Genomic DNA, 15132 nt, shown 5'->3' with positions numbered 1-15132 from the left:
CTGAGAATTCGTATTTTTGTGTGAGGGACCTCCTTGTGAATTTTCAAATCTCAGAATCTTTTGTCTTCCTCTATAACTGTATCACTTTGAAATGGAAGATAAAAGTTTGTCCACGATTTTCAATCCCTCAAATTGTAAATAGAAAGCAAGCAAGAGTTCTTGACATTTTTCTCGTGAATATGTTAATTGTATCAAGAGCTCTTGTAGAAACTGCAGGGAGACCGGATGTTAAAAGGTTTAAAAGCAAGATCTGTTTTAAAAAAACAACCGATCAACCTCTTGAGATGAATTACGCCGCTGGCTGGTTTGCCACCATCTCTGGATGTAGCCAGAGTTCCCCAAGGTTTAGTTCTGCCAAAACGACGAGGGGATGACAGTACTTACAAGGACAAATTGATCTTGTAGCTGATGAACCATCTTATAATGTCACTTCAAAAGTTGGGGGGCCAGAGATCCAGAATGATTAAATCATCTGAGTGGAGGTTTGTTGTCAGCTCTGAGTAACTCTGTTTCCATTAGGCAATGCCAGCATGGTATAACTGATCACCCCCACTGTGTTTCTTTATTACGTCCAATGCTGGCAGCCTGGAGGGGAGTGAGAAGCCTGTACAATCATCTCAGTGAAGGAATTAATATTATTTTTCTGTTGCCACTTGAAGCATTTTGCAAGATTAGTGCACGAGTATTTCAGCATGTTTCGTGTTCATGACAAATGATTTCTTCCCAGGAGCCTCACTCAGGATTTTGAAATAGGACCGTGCACTTGCACAAAGGTTACATAAGGCAATATTGTCAGAAGTCTGTCAATGAATATGTAATATTGATATCATCATAATTACAGCGACTGAGGTTTTTTTTTACAAGTGTTTGTCAAATAAGTTTATCTTGAACATCAGATGATATGAGATACCTTGAACTTAAGCTGCTTGAGAACAGAGCATTTTGTTATGTTCCTTTACTATGGAAATGTTCTAGACTGACTCAGGTCTAGGACGTGTGATCACTTTTCCTTTCTTTCTAGTTCACTCTTTACCCAAAACATGGGGCTCTGACTGTTTTTTGTTTTTGTTTTTGTTTTTTGTTTTTTTGGTTTTTTTTGCCAATTGTGGAAAGCCTTTCTCCCCTTAATGTATTTCAGCAGGATAAACTTAAATTTTGTAATCTCTTTAATGCTTGGGCATATTCCTGTGTTTTAGCATTTAATTTGGAATTTATTTTATTTATTAAAATTTTTTTTTGTTTTACTTATTTTTAAAAGAGGGAGAGAGAGAATGGGCGGAGGGGCAGAGAGAGGAAGGAGACACAGACTCCAAAGCAGGCTCCAGGGTCTGAGCTGTCAGCACAGAGCTCAACGCAGGGCTTCAATCCATGAACTGTGAGATCATGACCTGAGCCGAAGTTGGACGCTCAACTGACTGAGCCACCCAGGCGCCCTTGGAATTTATTTTTATTTTAAAAATGCTCACATAGATTGTATAGCTAAGTGAGGTGTCATTCTAAGCTTTATGAAAAAGCCATTCAATCCTCATTACAATGCTGTAAGGTTAGGCTGCTGTGTCTGTGTTGCAGATTAAGACATGGCTGCACAGAGCTGTTAATTACCAGTTGCGCGGTTGGCATTGGTAGTGACGTCATTTGGCTCCAGAGTCTCAGCATCCTACCACAGGGCCTTTGTAAGCGTGGTTCTTTTCTACGAGATTTTTCTTCTGACCTCATTAATGTCTGTGCTTCCCTCAATGCAGCCCACTTGTCTCCACTGGGGAAGCTTCCCCTGAGGTCATTCACATCCCTCGATTACACTTTCACGGCACCACCATTACTCCCTTATTAAAGCGCCTTTCCCAGTTACATTTTTACCTTTATTTTCCCTGTAGTTTCCTACACTACACCCAGGGGACGAATTTGCTTGCTCTTTTCCTTCCCGTCACCTTTGTAGCCCCTGTCCTTACCAGTGCCTGGCACGCAGTGAACGCCTCGTATTTGTAGACTGAGGTCAGAAAGGAGCAGGTGGCATTTTGAAATGCACAGGGTCTCCGGACTTTGCCCGCTTCCTACACACGCTCCTCGAGATATCGTGAAGTGTGTTATGTTAAACCTTTCATGAAACTTTGAGCTAAGTATGTTACCATGCTTGTTCTGTCTTTCAGATCATCTCCGGGGTCCTGAAGGAGGGGAATAAGGCAGCAGTAGCTGTCACCAGGAAGTTAATTATTGAGTGAACTGGTGCAGGATTGCGTGGATGCAGTTCTGCTTCCTGGGGATAGCAAGTAGCAGTCCTCTGTGGCTGGAACGGAATTTCGGGGGAAATTGTGAGCCCTATGGCTGGAGAGAGGGTTCTACCAGATCATTACCCAGAAGCGAAAATTTTTGAATGATAAAAGTAATATCAATTTTGTAAAAACTCAAGCAGTGCAGAAATGTATACAGCAAAAATGAGAGTAATTGTTTCCTGTTCTGGTTTTTCTGTGTAGATTAGACGCTGAGAGCCCCTGGAGACTGGTCCTGAGGATGGCCCTCTGGGCTATCTAAAAGTATAATGAGTGAGTGAATAAATGAGTGAATCACTGGATCAAAGGGAATGCAAGCTTTAAATTTTCATATTGTCAATAATGTGTACCAATTTATGACTTCCCTGCTTTATTCATTTTCCCATTCTCCCAGATGTCTCTTTAGCCTTTTTTTTTTTTTCAGAAGCAAGCACTTTCTTCCCTATCCTCACTCTCAGCAGGTGACCATGTTTCATGGTTTACTGAATACGGCAGCGATCATAAGGGAATTGCCACATGTTCCCTGTACCACATTTCCAGAGTATTCTGCCTTCCTCCTTGGGAGTGTAGGTGAACCAGCCGCACTTGTATCTAATGCCATCCCTCCGCTTGTACACCAGACCCCCATCCTACCCATCTGCTGTGGCAGATCCTGCCGTCTCTTACGTTGTAAAATTTCTTTGTCGTGGATCGGTGCCATTACCACACAAATATGCCAGGCTTTTTTTCTTTTCCATCTTAAAAACATCTTCACTCCCCATTCCCTTACAAATACCCGTTCTGTTTGGTAAGAGGTTGTAAGGCTGATCTATATTTACAGTTGTCATTTGCAACATGTCTCTGTTTTTAGTCCCCTTCATCCAGGCTTCTTCATTCTTCATGATGCCAGAATTCACAAGCTGCATGTTGCCAAATACAGTGGTTGATCCTCAGTCCTTATTCTGCCTTACTCAATCACCTTCTTGGTGCAAATAATTTTTAGCAGTTTCTCTGCAGACCTCTCTCTTTTTTTTTTTTTGGTGGGTGAAAATTTTGTTTATTATAAAGTCTGGCATTGTCATTTTTGGTTTTTAAGTTCTTTGTGTGCTAAGAAAGCATTGAACTCCAACATGACAAATATGTTCTATGAAATCTTCCTCTGTAATTGGGGTGTCAGGCCCTTAACTTTTATAGATCGCTCTTGAAGGTTTTTGAGTAGGAGATTTAAATATTGGGCTCATTATCGAGACATAGGCAGAGTTGAGGCTAAGTCCTGAATATGCCCCTTTCTAGGCTAAATGCATTTCCTCCTGTAAAATGAAGGTAGTAACGGAACCTACTTATGAAGAGCATTAGGTGAGGTAACATGCAAACCACGTGCCCACCTTAGCTCTGTAAGTATTAGGTATGATCACTACTAGGAATTGCATCTGGTAGTAATTATTACTATTATTTTAGGAAGCTTTATTCATTGGTGATGGGAAGGATAGATTAAAGAGGAGAGAAAAAATAGAAATAGGCATAATTTTTAATAACTAGTTTGTTTAGGCAAGGTGAAACTGTAGAGGCTTCGACTATGATGGCGGGAACCTTTCTTTACGGTTAAAATGACTATTCAAATCCACTGATTTGGGTAATCTTATGAAGTAATGAAATCTTAATCCCAGATGAAGACTCCTCATAATTATCTTTTGATTAGTGTGTGTGTGTGTGTGTGTGTGTGTGTGTGCACGCGCGCCCGTATTTTTTATTTAGAGCGCGTGAGTAGGGAAGAGGGGCAGAGAGAGGGAGAGAGAATCCCAAGCAGACTCCATGCTTAGTGTAGATGCTATGCAGGGCTCGATTCCACGATCCTGGGATCATGACCGGGGCTGAAATCCAAAGTCAAATGCTCACCCGATGGAGCCAGCCAGATGCTCCTCTTCTGATTAATATATCATAACTTTGGATGAATTGTTTACTCAAGGTGGTTACATTTCCTTACTGTTTAGGTCAGTGCTGTCTATGTTCCCAGACCTTGATCCAAGCGCCTGCCTGTTATGTGATGTATATTTTACTATGAAGATAATAAGATTATTAGAGAATTAGGACTTGAGCTTTACAACACTACTTCTATATATTAAAAAAAAAAAATCGCAAGACAACCTGAAGTTGCTAAAGCATCGAAGTATTTCAGTCTGTACGTAAAATGCTACCACTGCCCCTCTGTCACTCATGTTGCTCAGGGCTCAAAAGCCTCGAGAACATACTCTGACCAGATGGTGTTGCTGAGGGGGAGTAAGCTTTTCGGTTTTTATCTTTAAGGAAGATGACCTATGTTCAACCTTCAGCGTAGTAAAGCTACAGAGAAGCCAGCTGTAGCACATCTAACTTCAAGTGAGTTAGTGAAGTTAAATCAAGATCATGGTCTTTGTATGCAGTGGCTTAATGAACTTGGCTTGCAGAGTGGCAGTTTAGTCTGTATTCAGAACATTCCCGTTAGTATATTATTTTTCATGATTTCAGACAGCCAGCATCTGCCATCTAGCATTGGGGAAGGGGGGAGTAGGCTTCAGTGACCAAACTAAAAATCTGAAAATATCTTTGCCTCTCTCTGCAGTTAGCTCCTCTTGCCATAAACGCCTTCCTTAGCTCCTAAGATCTTGCTCTCTTTGTGCTTTGTATTGTTTTCCCAGATTTAGTTTTGTTGTTGTTGTTGTTGTTGTTGTTTTTAATTGTTGGAAAATGGCACTCTGTCTCTGCCCTCTGCCCTCTGCCCTCTTTTATAAACACTAGGCCTTTTTGAGGACATTGAAGTTAAGAGACTGCTCTCTGGATAGGCATGAGTGTTCTTCATTTGTCACCTTTGAACTTAGAACTTTGACTGAATTGACATCCTCTAACTGAGCTGTTGGGTTGAGGCTTAGCCTACTGCTAAAATCTAAAATAGGCAATACTGTTTCCCTTTGAAAATCCTTATTTGTAAAATCTTTACCTTTACTAACCACTGATTAAGTACTTTTCATGTGTTCCCACCGCCAAACAACAGAAAGTCACAGAAAGATAAAAGGAGGGGCACCTGGGTGGCTCAGGCGGTTGAGCGTCCGACTTCGGCTCAGGTCATGATCTTGCGGTCCGTGAGTTCAAGCCCCGTGTCGGGTTCTGTGCTGACAGCTCGGAGCCTGGAGCCTGCTTCAGAATCCGTGACTCCCTCTCTCTCTGCCCATTCCCCCACTTATGCTCTGTCTGTCTCAAAAAATAAGCGTTAAAAAATTTTTTTTCATGTATCCCCACTGCCAAACAACAGAAAGTCACAGAAGAATAAAAGCAGAAAGACAGCATTCTTCTTTCTGCAAAGAGGAGAACTGCCCCACCCTTGATGCGTGCACGCACGCACTTGCATCTACACGTGGAAGACTGGGCAAGGTATCGTCGTATTGCCTCTCAGCCCTAAATCCATACTTTGGTGCCTGCCCTGTGAAAGTGAAGTCGGGCCCTTTAAGTATCCTTCCTTGCGGCTGGCATCAGGGGAGGGCACGAGTGGCACACTGCAGGAGGAAGAGGTGTCTCTTCCTTGCTCTGGTGTTTTTCACGTCTTCCTGTTCCTCCCATGGGACTGGCAGCAGCCCACGTGGGCAGCATCCAACGGTGCTTACCCCCTTTGGTTCTGGTGGCACCCTGGCGGACGGCTTCCTCTTGAGTCTCAGCGACACCCCTTCAGAGGAGTTCCTGGTGGGTCACTCGGGCACCCAGAGGTCACCTTACGGGTCTTGACCAGCTAGCCCCAAGGGGGCATTGTCTGTTTGCCAGTCCTTTCCCCAGTTTTCTGCCCACCTGCAGGGATTATTTCGGCTTTCCGGTCCTGGCTGTGGTTTCCTGTCACCCAGGCTCCACCCACCTGTACTGTGGCGAAGCATTTCCTGCTTGACGGTCCCAGCCGTGGTTTTCTGTCCACCTGCACACCTGCAGGGGAGTTGGCTGCTGGTCCAGTGACAGTGGACGAGCTCGGACCCAGGGAGACCAGCCACCGGGTGGGTGATAGTCCCACCACCTCCGGCCAGCTCTGAATCCTCGTCTTGGGGAAAGCGCTCCTCTTTCAGTGGTGTTTCCTCCTGGGTCTTCTCCTTCATCCCCAGGTATTCTTGAGATTTTGCTTTACCACTTTATACGTCATCCTCTGTTATATATTTATATTAGACTCTCCCCGTTCAAATGACCGCACGGCTCTCGTCTCCGGATTGGACCATGACTGAGGCAAACGTACAGGGCAGAAATGTGAGTTTGAGTACTTGCTAGTGTTTTCTTCAGAATTTTGGTGCATTTAAAAGTCTACCCCTTTGGGGCGCCTGGGTGGCGCAGTCGGTTAAGCGTCCGACTTCAGCCAGGTCACGATCTCGCGATCTGGGAGTTCGAGCCCCGCGTCAGGCTCTGGGCTGATGGCTCAGAGCCTGGAGCCTGTTTCCGATTCTGTGTCTCCTTCTCTCTCTGCCCCTCCCCCGTTCATGCTCTGTCTCTCTCTGTCCCAAAAATAAATAAACGTTGAAAAAAAAAAAATAAAAGTCTACCCCTTTGCATGGTTATTGCTGACTTTCAGCTTGGGTATTATCCACCCTGGCAACGCACCCTTCCGGGCCCAATTTTCTTCCTTCAGACCGTAGCTCACATCCTGCCAGCTCTAGCATAGCCTTCTGTGACCTTTATCGATCGTTCTCTCCTTTAAATCACTGTGATTATTGTACATATTAATCACATGACCCTTGTCATATTTTAGTTTTTCCGTTGTTGCCTTTTGTCTCAGTATATAAAATACCCTAATACAAAAATACTGCTTTTTTTCCCCCCTGCTGGAATATTTTTGTGACATAGTTTATTCACATGCATCTTTGACATTGTCTTGTACCATATATACCCAAATATAAGGTAGGGTTTTTTTCCCCCCACTATTAAAATTCTCTCTCAGAAAAGAGAGAGCTGCCTTACATTCAAGCCCTGACAAAGTTTCTCTTACTGACTTACACAAAAAAATGTGTTGATTGGAGAAGCCACAATTATTCTCATATAACCTAAATTCCCATTTTTTTTGGAGTCATTGAGACATCACTTGACAGAATTGTTGTTCTTGTTTTAAAGAGACAGGATAGTTTCAAGGTTTAATTTTTTTGTTTGTTTGTTTGTTTTGAGAGAGAGGGAGACAGAGTGTGAGCGGGGGAGGGGCAGAGAGCGAAGGAAACAGAATCCAAAGCAGGCTGCAGGCTATGAGCTGTCAGCACAGAGCCCGACACAGGGCTCGAACTCACGAGTTGTGAGACCATGACGTGAGCTGAAGTCGGACGCTTAACCGACAGAGTCACCCAGGCGCCCTGAGACAAGGTAGTTTAAACTAGGCTTCGTTATTTTTTCTTGGAGAGGGGTTAAAAACCTCACACCTGCAAATGTTAAAGATACTTAGAGAATAGGTTAGTGGTTTTGTTGTGGAGATCAAAAACCTAAAGCTACAGGACAGGTGGAAAAGCAACAGCTTTACCCAGATCCTTAGTGATGACATCTCCCACACGTTCAAAAAAGTGTTGTGTCTCAAGTAACTAGAAGCGAAAATGATCTTCTTCAACTCTGCAAGTGGCACTGATGATGAGGAAGTCATTGTGAAGGAATTAAACAAAATGGTTGTATGAAACATGCAAGCGGGGCAAGACCCAAATATCTAAATTACCATATTTGTACTTAATAGGTAATTCAAAATGTGTGTTCCTAATCAAATTATAATTTAAATATTTTAAGCAGGGCATGGGCATCTTATCAACATCCCTGACAAGTAATTCGGTGTTTGAAGATTGTATCAGCAGCCTGAACGTCTGTTTATTTTACTTAGAAGAAAATACGTTTTGAATCTTGGACAAATAGAGGAGATCATTATATTTAGGGTTGCCTTTTGTTGGGGAGTAGATAACAGGTATTGTTTGTTATCGAAGCTGTAAGATCTCTGGGGCAGAGGTGGTGGCATAGTCTGGACCTACCTGTCCTTAGGAACCAATATAGTGCTCCGAATGCGAGAATTCATAAATACTGATTCTTAGGAACATGGACCTTAAAGATGTAACTCGGGTGGTGGTCTTTGCTGAAGCCTTCCCTGATGTCTCCTTGCTCCTTGCCTCACCATGCAGTCTAACCCCTCTCTGTACTTTATAACAGATCTGTGTGTGCCTGTCCTTTCCACTGTATAGTCCTGAGGACGGGGATCGTGTCTGATTTATCTTAGACCTTTAGAGCCACGAACAGTGCTTGGTTCATAGGTACCATAAAGGTGGCCTGGAATGAAGCCCTCGTGGGCTGGAATGACTACATGGGAGGTAGTCCCTGCCTTTGCCCAGGGACCATGTACATTTAGGTAACGTTGTTCAAGATATCTCTTGTTAATTGAACTCTCATTACTTGCTCTCTGAATCTCAAGGACCAAAAACATTTGGATTTCATAGTGTTCTTCACTATTGGAACTCGAGGAGCTAAAATATAAAAAAGCACGCGTGAGAGCACAGACCTGGTTTTTGCCATGGACGGCAGTGGTTTCTGGGGCCCCTGTGATGCATATGAGAGGAAATGATTGTCCGTGTTACCTGCGTCGAGGCCACTTGGCCCACCTTCCTAGCTCTTCTCACCCTCTTTCATTTCTGGCGGGCACTGTCTTGTCTCTCTTGGCTTCGGTCCATGGCTACCCGTTGTGGGGGCTGAAGAGTAGTGACTGCTGTCATCTCTGGAGACCCAACTAGGTGGCATATAAATTAGGATTGCATGAAGCTAGGAAAACCCAGAAAACTCAGGTTTATGAGCTACTGCTAACAGAGAAATTATTTTAATTTAAACATAATATGGTTTATTCCCACAAAAAGGTAAGCAGTACTGGGTAAAGCTAACACTTTCCATATGTAAAAGACTGGGGTGGTTTTATTTCTGAGTCTGGCATTGTGTCCAGGGAAACGTATACCTACATTTTCTGTTGTTTTGACTTTGAACCATTGCAATGGTGCGTGCGTGTGTGTGTGTGTGTGTATTTAAATCAAATGCGTATTCTGCGCCAGCCACAGGGCTCAGTGCTGCCATGTGCACGGTTCCCTTCAACTCATAACAGTTGTATTTATGATAATATCTTCTTTTGTTTCAACTTCATTTTGAGGTAATTGTGTAGGCACGTGTTGTAAGAAATAATACAGATCCTACGTACCCTTGACCTTGCTTCCTCCAGTGGTAACCTCTTGCATAACTATAGTAACCACAATGGGCAAGATGTCACTGATAGAATCCATTAACCTTCAGACTTCACCTGTATCACATGCACTTATTTGTGTATGTGTGCATGTTTGTGGTTTTTTTTTTTTTTTTTCTGTTTATTACATGTGCAGATGACTGTCTCTTTTTCAACACGTGAGGGAAACAAGGCTTAGGTAAGTTATGTGAAATAATGAAGTATAGACCTGGGGTTTGAATCTAGGTCTGTTTGACCCAGAGTTTTGCTTTTTCCATAACAGTAATGACGACTAACAGTAATAATCAATAACAACAATGGCCGAAGCTCACTGAGTTACATACGGAACAGGTTGAGTATTTACCATGTGCCAGAGACTGTTCTAATATATTACCTCATTTAACTTCCCCCAACAACTGTACCTCATAAATTATATTCCATTTCAATTAGTACCATTAGTTAAACTAACCGTATTACCAAGGAGTGAGGAACTAGTTTTACTGCCTCTGAAATCAATAATAAAATAGTGAAATTCTACCTTCTCTTTACATAATTTTAAATTCGAACCTCTGACTTTAACCACTGATCTTGGCAGTTGTCATTATTTTGTGGGTATGTATGTATCTGTGTAAAGTGAGACCTATATTATACACTGAATTAGGTTGAGACACCTTAAAAATGTTTCTCCTAAATTATGAATAGGAGCTAGTTCAGGCAAGATGCCAGGTTTTTAAGGGAATAAACATAAACCATCAAGAATACTTAAGAATGTAGTTGGGGTGAGTTTGTTTTTTTGTTTTTTGTTTTTGTTTTTTTCCTGGGGTATCCTAGATCTTTTTGGCCACATACAGCTCCAGGAATGTTTGAGTTTAATCTCTCAAGTTACAGATCTGACATTCCAAGTGAAAACTCATACATTTGGTTGTGAATTATCATTGATTATCAGAATACTATAATGCTCTTGGAAGATAATAGGTATACTAATCAGCAGTCCATAGTTTACGATTCTTTGCTAGTTAAATATCTTGTAAAGCTGTCCCTCTGATGAACAACAGCACTTATTCAGAGCAGGAATAACAACAGTCCCGTGTATTGTAGATCCCAGGAGGTCTTGGTGTTTTTGTAGACAGCAGACAGAAATAAAAGGAAGTTTGTCCTTTTTACCTCATGTAATCCCACTGGAAAGTGAAGCATGTGCTATGAGTTGATACTGACTTCTGCCAGGTCACCTCCCTGAAGAGTCCCGGGCAGGCACTGTCGCAACATTTCTTGGACAGGCGTCTGACGGCCCCTGAAGGAGATGGATGGTTTATGCAGTACGCTACTGTGGAACACTGTGCTACTGTCTACCCCAAGGAAGCTTCTAGTGAGCAGTGCCTCCAGTGACCTCCGTCTTTGACCTTAACTCTTTCAGGGGGTATCCCATACGCTCAGATTAGAGTCAGATTTCAACTGAGTTCTGTGTAGCTTGTCGTCGTCGTTTTAAACGGGCAACGACATCAAAGCAACACCAAGTGTGGTTTAATCCGTCTCACTTTTTAGAACTTGATTTTGGATGTTAGATAATGCAAATGTTTTTGAAGCTATATGTTATTAGGAACTATTTGGAAACCACAAAACCTTTTTAATGGACCACTCTATCAATTTTCTGCTCTTCTAAGGAAGTTTTTCCTATTCATGACTCATTTCACTCTTTGGCTAACATTGAGGGAAATGTAATAACGATTAAGGAAAGGAATGTATGCGTTTTCTTCTTCTTCTTCTTCTTCTTTTTTTTTTTTTTCTTGAACGTTTGTAGACATTTTCTGTCCCGGGTTATGTAAACTTGGATGGCTGTAGAATGTTGACAATTCAAAGGTAAAAACTCGCCTGTTGATACACACTTGCGTGGAATTTAAAAATCCAAAAGATTCGTTGGCTTCTTTGGAGAAGTGTTTTGCTTGATGGCCCAGAATACAGATCCAGTAAAAACGACATGTTCCAGCTGTCATTTACACACACCTTAAAGCGAAATTAATGAGATCACTCTAAGATTACGCTTTGTGTTTTATTTTCGTTTTATAGGTCTGTATGAGCTGTTGGCTGCCTTGCCAGCCCAGCTGCAGCCACATGTGGATAGCCAGGAAGACCTGACCTTCCTCTGGGACATGTTTGGTGAAAAAAGCCTGCATTCACTGGTAAAGGTAAACCATGCTGATGTCAGATTCTCTTTGCGGAAAAACATATGGAAAAATATGTTGAGCGCCATCTAGTAAACCAGAGATCAAATTGTTGCTGTCTGAAAACAAAACAGCCTTGTTCCATTTCCCTGACGGGCGTGGAAGTTGTTAAAGATCCCACCAAAAATATATAGATGATTTCACTTAATGGTGGTGATCTCGCTGTGCATACTAATGCAGCAAACATGTGCTTGCCCTGTTTAGAAAAAGAATATGAAATAGTAGCAGGAAGGTTTAGACTCTTTATGGTCGACAGTCATGAGCTGGAGTTTAACTCGAATAAATAAGTGTTCACAGCAAAAATTAGAAGGAATATATTTTCTGAGGTTAAGGATGGCAGTGGTTCAGTAGCCACATTAATTTAAAATAATTTCCTTTAACAAAGTCAACTGAAATTCGAGCAAGCTGTTTCTTTTTTGGTGCAACGCCATTGAAATGGTATTTTGTGTATAAATATCCCGATGCTAAATGCGAGTAAAAACAGTTTCTGGAGATGGTTTTGGTGAAGCATCAGGCCATGGAAATTGATCAGCCACCAGAAATGAGATCTTGCCACACAGCAACCCTGGGAGTGATCAGAGCTCTTAAAATAGTAAAATGAGAACAAGAAGCTTACTGGAAAATATGCCACTTTTGCTTCTGGAAATATGAATTGCGTTTTCTTTCATTTAACTCGAGCTGAAAAAAAAATTGTGAGTCCCGCTTGAGTCTGTAGGAGATGGACCCCTCTGACGCCTTAGCTCCAGCTGGACTGACACTGAATTCAGCTAAATTTGTTATGGTTGCTGGTCGTGATAGCAGGCTTTTACTGATGCATAGTGTTGGAAAATGAACCACTTCTGAAGTGCTGTTGCTTCACAGGATAGAATAATTCTTAATACATTTTGTCTAATCTGCTGAAATTCGCGTGCCTCAAGAGGTGGCAATTCTCAGGAAATGAAAATGTTGAGAAGTGGCATCTTCTTAGCAATACATGTAAAGACTAGCGTGCTTTGTTCATTTAGTTTTCATATAATCGCCAAGGTATCTTTATCTTTGTGTTCTGAAAAATTTGGGGGAGTTCAGTTGCTCTGTTGGGGTGTGTCAGAAGTGGTCTTGAGATTATAATTGAATGACGTTTATGATTTCCAGAGGCAATCATGAAAATATTCCTGTGTGGAATGTTTGGAAGTTAGATACCTTTGGGTTTGTTCAAATTGATTTGATCTAGGTGGAATAAGACGGATTTCAAATGACTTCATCACCCCCTTAATCATTAAATAGACCTGCCCAAAACAATGCATGCATTTGTGGTGTGGCTGCTATCTCAGTTTCCTTACCTATCTAAAATGGAAATTGTGGTATCTGTTGACAAGACCGTTTGTGAGTTTCAGATAAAAGAGTGAAGCGCTTAGTTCTCTGAATAGTTGCATCGGTTTGGCAAGCATAAGCAGGCATTAAGTATTAAAAAAATTAATATCATAGTATGTAAAGGACCAAAAAGTAATGACAGAGATGGGTATGATTTCTATTAAAAGAACACTAATGTTTTAAAAAAGAAAATCTTAGTTATTGGGGCGCCTGGGTGGCTCAGTCGGTTAAACATCCAACTCTTGATGTCAACTTAGGTCATGATCTCATGGTTTGTGGGTTTGAGCCCCACATCAGACTCTGTGCTGACAGTGTGGAGCCTGCTTGGGATTCTCTGTCTCTCCCCCCCTCTTTCTTTGCCCCTCCCCTGCTTTCTCTCTCTCTCTCTCAAAATAAATAAATAAACTTAAAAAAAATCTTAGTTACACTAGCTTTTGAGTTTCAGGCCTAGATGGTTTTTCAAAGTAAATGCGAATAACAAGTGGTTAGGGAACATACAGTTATTGATGTCTGATTTTATTAAAAACAGCGAATGGAATTTAATTCCAGGTTGACGTGGCCAATATTTAAATAGCAAAGTAACATGTGTACTATTGCAAATGTCTTTCAGTAATTACTATAAAATGTATTTTTAAAGTGAGGTTTATAGTGTCCCCCCCCCCAGTCCATTCTCTGTTTCTAACTGGTTACCCCCCTTCCCAGCTTCTGTCACATGCACACCTCGAGTGTGTCCTTTGACTGACCCATTCTCTTCATTTTCAAGTATGTAAAGTCTAAAATGCCTCCAGGAGGCAGGCTCATGGGATCACACTTTAAACACTGGAACAGTCTGCTTAACTGTATTCCAAGTGCCTCTATTGGAGGATAGAAGCCTCCAGCTTTTGTCCATAAATCTTGGTAGAGCAAAAGGAATCGGACAAGATGTGTTTCAGAGTGAATCAAAATGTGCTTTGATGTTAGGCTCTTTTGCCTGAAGTTGTAGCTGCCGGGATGTGATTGAAAGCTAGGTACAGGCAAAACTGGATTTTATTCCAGCACAGAGTTTTCATAGCGGTCACCCTATTTTATGCTTACAAAAAAAAAAAATGGTTGTTATAACATCGCACGGTTTTAAATACGCGTAGCTTTCTGGTCTAACGTGAAATATGCTTAAGAAGAGGCAGTTTGGCATTAACAGCCTGTGACAGGTATGGCATGCCACCTTAGTTAGGGTCACGAGCGGTGCTCTGGCAGGGATACTGTAGTTACGAGCTTGTCACCGAAAAGGAAGTGTTATGATCCTAGAGAGTGTTAGCCGCAGCTATTTTTTAAAAAGAAAAACTCCTAAATTGAGGAGGTGGATAATCAGGACTGTGAGCATGAGATTTTAGAAGTGTCTGAAGAAAGGCGGTCCTGATAGAAGATGTGGGAAATATCCTAGAGAAGCCGTGGCTCTACGACAAGGATAGCAGTGTTCACATGACACAGTGAATGTGGTAGACCACCAGTAAGCAGAGAGCCACGGTTTTGAGAGAGAGAGCGAGCCGAGGAGAGGCAGAGGGTACGAGAGAATCCCAGGTAGGCTCCACGATCAGCACGGAGTCCGGCATGGGGCTCAGTCTCACGACCGTGAGATCATGACCCGAGCCGAAATCAAGAGTCAGACGCATAACCAACTGAGCCACCCCTGCACCCTGAGAGCCCCATTTTTGACCCATCATGTACAAATAGAACCATGCAGCATATAGTTTGTATCCCTATCTCATTTCTAAATTTATCTTCTACCACTGTGGTTTTTTTCTGTTGAGATTTCTTTACATTTTATTTTGCTTGTTTGTGATGTATGTGTTTTTGTAATCTGGTTTAAGTTTATTTTTTATTTTATTTTAGAAAGAGAGCACAAGCAGGGGGAGAGGGGAAAGAGAGAGAGACGCTCAAACAGGCTCCACACTCAGCTTGGAGCCCAACACTGGGGTCAGTCCCACAACCCTGGGCTCATGACCTGAGCTGAAATCCAGAGTCCGGTGCTCAACCAACTGAGCCACCCAAGCGTCCCTAAGTTTAGTTTAGAACAAGATACGGCATAAAGACTTGCTTAAATGTTTATTTTAAACAAGGTTGT

General features: G+C 42.1%; 1 protein-coding gene across 4 annotated transcripts in view; it reads left to right on the top strand.

Annotated features, from left to right (window-relative positions):
• Positions 1-15132, top strand: part of MPP7 (membrane palmitoylated protein 7) — a 292696-nt gene that overhangs the window by 105077 nt on the left and 172487 nt on the right. For 3 of the 4 annotated variants that reach the window (XM_043563318.1, XM_043563319.1, XM_043563316.1), the window contains exon 3: positions 11527-11645. In XM_043563318.1, coding sequence (XP_043419253.1) covers positions 11527-11645 — 119 coding nt within the window. The remainder of the gene's footprint in view (positions 1-11526; positions 11646-15132) is intronic. The other variant, XM_043563317.1, reaches the window with a different exon arrangement.

This window comes from Prionailurus bengalensis, chromosome B4 (genome assembly GCF_016509475.1).
Source record: "Prionailurus bengalensis isolate Pbe53 chromosome B4, Fcat_Pben_1.1_paternal_pri, whole genome shotgun sequence".
In the NCBI taxonomy this organism is placed as follows: domain Eukaryota; kingdom Metazoa; phylum Chordata; class Mammalia; order Carnivora; family Felidae; genus Prionailurus; species Prionailurus bengalensis.
Note: the sequence above shows the minus strand (reverse complement) of the source record. Positions and strands in the feature narration are given on the sequence as shown.